This window comes from Trichechus manatus, unplaced genomic scaffold, assembly GCF_000243295.1.
Source record: "Trichechus manatus latirostris isolate Lorelei unplaced genomic scaffold, TriManLat1.0 scaffold00301, whole genome shotgun sequence".
Taxonomy (NCBI): Eukaryota; Metazoa; Chordata; class Mammalia; order Sirenia; family Trichechidae; genus Trichechus; species Trichechus manatus.
In genome coordinates, this window is record NW_004444237.1 from 759,590 (window position 1) to 765,699 (window position 6,110).

Below are 6,110 nucleotides of genomic sequence, written 5' to 3' on the forward strand. Positions count from 1 at the left end.
GTTTTCATTGGCATGGCCAATGGTTCCTCAATCTCTTGCTCTCTCAAGACCACAGCTCCGATTTGAAATGGGTCTGTGGGCCCAGAAAGGCAAGTTGGTTCATCAGCAAAATCAAGTCAACAACTGAGCTCTATCTCAGCCCTCCTCCCAATCACTATGCTTCAGGTACCTCCTTAGGAAAATGAAGATGAGTTGTATTATCCACTCTGCGAGCAGAGTTGCTGTAAAGATTAAAGCAACAACAACAGCAACAACATTGGAAACTATAAAAAAAAAAACAAAACAAAACTCATTGCCCTCAAGTTGATTCTGACTCATAGCAACCATATAGGACACAGTGGAACTGCCCAAGAGGGTTTCCGAGGAGTGGCTGGTGGACTTGAACTGCCGACCTTTTGGTTAGCAGCCGAGTGAGCTCTTAACCACTGCAGAGAACTTTTACAATTTTTTTTTTTTTTACAATTTCCTGCTCTAAGCTGTTTATTTTCAGTATCAAAACCACAATACTTCTTCATAAAAATTAAAGTTAAGAGATATACATACCAGGAATCCTATTGAGTGTCACCCAGAAGTGTTCGTCAGGACTATAGGTGTCCTTGGACCAGGAGAGTAAGTCATGTGCATGTTGATCTTGGAGGATAAAATTAACAAATTCCCTTGTGAGGGCCACATAGGCAGTGCCAAAGTAAATGGTCATATTGTGAGGAGGAGGACTTTTCAATTTTCCTGTTTTAGTCACGTAGGAGCTTTTACTGCCTACTAATTCTTGGTGGACATATTTAGTCCGTCCAATGACATGATCAGGAGGCAGCACTCCTGGGGTAATATTTTTCCCTTTAAACCCTTTCAGATACTGAACTATCTCCTTGTTGGTTTTCAGGGGGAAATCTTGCCCACAGGTGTTGATCATGTACTTCCACGGAACCTTCGAGGCGGCCAGGTCTCTCATACAGTTCAGGTCAGCCTGGAGCCTGGAAATGCCCCCATAGACAACTGGCACCATCTTGGAAGCCAGGAAAGCATTTGCAAAGCAGCTCAGTAATTGTTCCACTGCATCTTTAAATTCCACTGTGGCTTTCTCATCCACGTGAACGCAGTAGACATTCTGGGGCATATAAATCGCCCTGAAGAGCCTCTCAAAAATATCAAAGTCCTTGTGAATGGTCATTGTGTAAGCCAAAGGGAACACAGCTTCTTCTGTAGACAGTGTCTCTGTTATATAGTGACTGAGAGTCAAGTACTCGTCACAGGTAGATTCATTGCGGGTCATTTTCAAAGCATTTTCTGCTTCATAAAAAACCTTCCCCTCAAAAATCTGATGACAGACTTCTGCTAATAGTGAAGTGTTTGACAGAGCTGCCTTCAGAAAACTTTTGTTCTCCTGTAACTTGTTAATGTAAACAAATAAAAAAATCAGGGTAGTAATAAGAGACAGGCTAAAAAGACAGTGCTTCTGAGATCTCATCATTCAAACCAGGAAATGAGCAAACCGTCTCTTCAGATATGATCAAGTGTAGACATATTTAACTTACATTTTGTCTAGAATCCATAGACGTCCCCGTGGTAATGTCTGTTCGACCTCCTTCCAGCTCTAGGTTCTTGTCCTTTTTCTTTCTTCCTTCCCTCTTTATTTACCTCTGCGTTGCATTTCCACCTTTCTTTGAAACATTTTTGAAGTAGCTCCTTTGATTTGTTCTGCTCAGTCTCCCATTAACTTGCAACCTGGTACTACACGAGAACAAATTGCCGCAGATGGGTAGTGATTCCAAGACGTCCACATATTCCCACAGTGAAATCACTTGTGGTTGAGGAGACTGTTCTGCAAGGCATAGCTCTGAGCCTTCAACCCCAGCATCTTCTCCCCACCAAAGGCTGGTGACTGCATGAGCGCCTCACCTTTCTGTTAATTATTTGTTCAACCAACTGACTTTGTTTGCTTAAACAGCACTGCCCAGTTAAACATTTCAGGTCAAAGCATGTGAACTTTGCCTGCAGATATATTGGGACGATAAATATTTAGTGCTTAATAATAAATCACTTGCTCAGTATAAAACCTAAACCTATAAACATCATGGAGGAAAAAATAGGGACAACGCTAGGGGCCCTAATATATGGCATAAATAGATTACCTGTAGTGCGATAGATCACTTTTCTGTGGCCTTTCTTGCCTTGGTCTTGTAACTCCTGCTGAAGTGATGGGGTAGGACTGTGCAAACAGGGTAATTATGGCTCACCAAGGGGATTAGTCAGTTTTGCCTTAAAATACAGCCCATTCCAGAGTAGAGAGAGGATCCCACCACCACCAGGGAAGAACAGCCAGGAGTGGAGAACTCGTCCTTTGGACCCGGGATTCCTGGGCTGAGAAGCTCCTGGAACCAGGAGACAGAGAGAGAGAGAGCTCTTGAGGGGTGGTGGCAGAGAAACGAAGGCAGGAGATGACAGGAGACAGCATGGTGGGCTTCCAGACCCACGGAGCGAGAAAGCTGAGTGCCTTTGGGCAGGAGGCTTGTTGGTGGAGTAGGGTGCCTCTGGTCACTTATCAGTAGAGCTAAAAGAGCTTTGTTAACACTTGCCGGAGCAGGGCAGAGACCAAGGGCCAGAGAGGCATGCCTGTGGGCTCCGTTGGAAAGAGGCTGTCCTGATGGCAGAACTGTATCCTGAGCGTTCCTAAATCTGAATTGTAACCTGTTACTTCCCTAATAAACCCCATAATTATTGAGTATTGTCTGTGAGTTCTGTGTGGCCATTGCAACAAATTACTGAACACCGCACAGAAGTAGAGAGTGCCGTGGGAGGAATGGTTAGTGTCAGAATTGGTAAAGAGCTGAGAAAGGAGGCATATCTGACCTCTGCCTCATAGGAATCAGCCTTGGGCTGTTGGTCTTGACTCTCCTTCCCCTTTGTGAAGGTATAGGATGTCAGACACCACCTCCACATCATTTTTACAGCACCAGACATAACTAAAAATTCACTCACAACACAATATGAACTAGATAAATGGGACCTCCTAAAAATTAAACACTTATGCTCATCAAAAGACTTTTCCAAAAAAGTCAAAAGAGAACATACAGACTGGGGGAAAAAGATTGGCTATGACATATCTGACAAGGGACTAATCTCTAAAATTTATAGTAAATTTTAACAACTCGACAATAAAAAGACAAACAATCTAATTAAAAAATGGGCAAAGGATATGAACAGACACTTCAGCAAAGAAGACATTCAGGCAGTTAACAAACATATGAAGAAATGCTCGTCATTATCTATTAGAGAGATGCAAATCAAGACTATAGTAAGATACCATCACACTCCAACATTACTGGCACTAATTAAAAAAAAAAAAAACAGAAAATAACAAACATTGGCAAGGTTTTGGGGAGATTGGAACTCTTATACACAGTTAGTGGGAATGTAAAATGGTACAATCACTTTGAAAAACAATATGGCGCTTCCTCAAAAAGCTAGAAATAGAAATACAATATGATCCTGCAATCCCCACTCCTAGGTATATATTCTAAAAAAAAAAAGAGCCGTGACACAAATAGACATATGCACACCACATTCATTTCAGTATTACTCACAGTAGCAAAAAGATGGAAACAAACTAAGTGCCCATCCACAGATGAATGGATTAAACAACTGTGGTGCACACACACAACTGAATACTACACAACGATAAAGAATAATGACGAATCCTCAAAACATCTCACAACATGGATGAACCTGAAGGGCATTACACTGAGTGAAATAAGTCAACTGCAAAAGGACTAATATTATATGAGACCGCTACTATAAAGTAACAACAAAAAGTTTACACATAGAAAAAAAAGAAATAACATTCTTTGGGTTACCAGGGATGGGAGGGAGAGGGAGGGAAAATTACCAGTGAGATAGAAGACACGAGGTAATGTTGGTAAGGGGATAGACAATACATAATATGGGAGAAGTCGGTGCAACATGACCAAGGCAAGAGAGGACACTGAGTGGAATGCAGGAATAAAGGGCAACTACGGTAAATACTAGCTTAGACAATCCTGCAGCAATAGTATTATCAAACAATAATTTACCAATGGACAAAAGGTAGACAGATAGGCCAAGAGGTGTGGGAGGATATAACGGAACACACTCACAGACAGATATAGGTTTGGTGGTGGATATTTCTACATACATGACTGTAGGTGTGGCTCATATAGAGTACACAAGGGGTATAGTCAAAGTAACCTCTTAGATATAACCAAACACCTCATGGGATGAAGCTCTTAGGCTAGAAGACAAAGGGCTATAGACTCGGGGAACATCCACATCAATTGGCACAACATAATACATGTGTTGCATCCTGCTTTGGTGAGCAGCATCTGGGGTCTTAAAAGCTTGTGAGTGGCCATCTAAGATACACTATTGGTTCTTCCCATCCAGAGCAAAAGAAGGTGAAGAAAACCAAAGACTGAGGGGAGTAATTAGTCCAAAGACCAGTGGACCACATGATCATAGCCTACAAACTCCCGAGACCAGAAGTACTAGATGGTGCCAGGCTACAATGACCAGCTGCTCTGACTGGAATCACAACAGTGGATGTTGGACAGAGTGGAAGAAAATTGTAGAACAAAAAATCAAATTCACAAAGAAGACCAGACTTACTGGTCTGACAGAGACTAGATGAACCCCCGAGACTGTGGCCCTAAGACACTCTTCTGAGATTGGGAACTGAAGCCATTTGCAGAGACCACTTTCCAGACAAACAATAGACAAGCATATAAGATAAACAATAACACTCAAGAGGAACGGACTCCTAAGAACATCAATTATATGAGATTTTATATAATATATACAATTATATAATATCATTTTGATATTATCTGTCCAAAAGCAAAGATGAGAAGGTAGGAAGGGGTAGAAAATCAGGAGGAAAGAAAATGGAAACCCAGGGCGGAAATGGGGAGAGTACTGACATATTATGGAGAATGAAACCAAGGTCATGAAACACCTTATGTAAAAACTATCGAATGGGAAACTAATTTGCTCTGTAAACTTTCACCTAATTCACACACAGACACACAGACACACACACACACACACACACAAAGATTAAACGGGAATCTTAGAGGGCAGTGAGTTTATGTTAACGAGGAAGGAACAAATCAGAAAAGGAGAGTGAGAATGGTTGCACAACTTGTTGAATGTAATTGATGTCACTAAATTGTACTTGTGGAAAATGTTGAATTGATGTATGTTCAGCTGTGTATATTCTCAACAACCACAAAAAAAAAAAAATAGGTGTAAAGGAAAAAAAAATCACTTGTTGTTAGGTGCCCTTGAGTTGGTTCCAATTCATAGCAACCTTATGTACAACAGAACAAAATTCTGCCCGGTCCTGCTCCATCCTCACAATCATTGCTATGTTTGAGCCCATTGTTACAGCCACTGTGTTAATCCATCTCATTGAGGTCTTCCTCTTTTTTGCTGACCCTCTACTTTACCAAGCATGATGTCTTTCTCCAGGGACTGATCCCTCCTGATAAGATGTCCAAAGTACGTGTGACAAAGTCTTACCATCCTCACTTCAAATAAATCACTTGCCTCTGCTTTTTCCCCCCAGACACATGCTCTCCACATTGGCAGGGTATGCTACAAAGCATGGCATACTATTGGCTGTGGAGCCTGATTCTTTCCAAGGCATTTTTTCTCTGCTGCAAGGTAAGGTCCTTAAAAAGGCACATTAGCAAGTTTACCTCATCACCTAACTTACTACACAAGTGACTGGGAAACTATGATGAATATAGGCTAACTTCTTTAAAAAAAAAACACAGCTCATCCAAACCAAACCCACTGCCGTGAAGTCGATTCTGACTCATAGTGACCCTATAGGATAGAGCACAACTGCCCCATAAGGTTTCCAAGGCTGTAAGTGTTTACAGACGCCAGCTCCCTCAAAGTGGCTGGTGGGTTCGAATTGCCAACCTTTCAGTTAGCAGCCGAGCACTTAACCACTGTGACAAACAGCTCACAGTCATCCCAAAATTGCATAGAGGCTAAAGCTAAAATTGTTGTTGTTAGCTGCCCTGGAATCAGCCCCCGACTCATGACAACCCCATGCACAATGGGCTCGGACA

The 6,110-nt window shown here is 41.8% G+C and overlaps 1 protein-coding gene across 1 annotated transcript; it reads right to left on the bottom strand.

The window, feature by feature from the left end:
- Window positions 1-526: 526 nt before the first annotated feature.
- Window positions 527-1,468, bottom strand: LOC101356187 (N-acetyllactosaminide beta-1,6-N-acetylglucosaminyl-transferase-like). The gene has a single exon (XM_012559753.1). The coding sequence runs from the start codon at window positions 1,466-1,468 to the stop codon at window positions 527-529; it is 942 nt and encodes a 313-aa protein (XP_012415207.1).
- Between the last annotated feature and the right edge of the window lie 4,642 nt (window positions 1,469-6,110).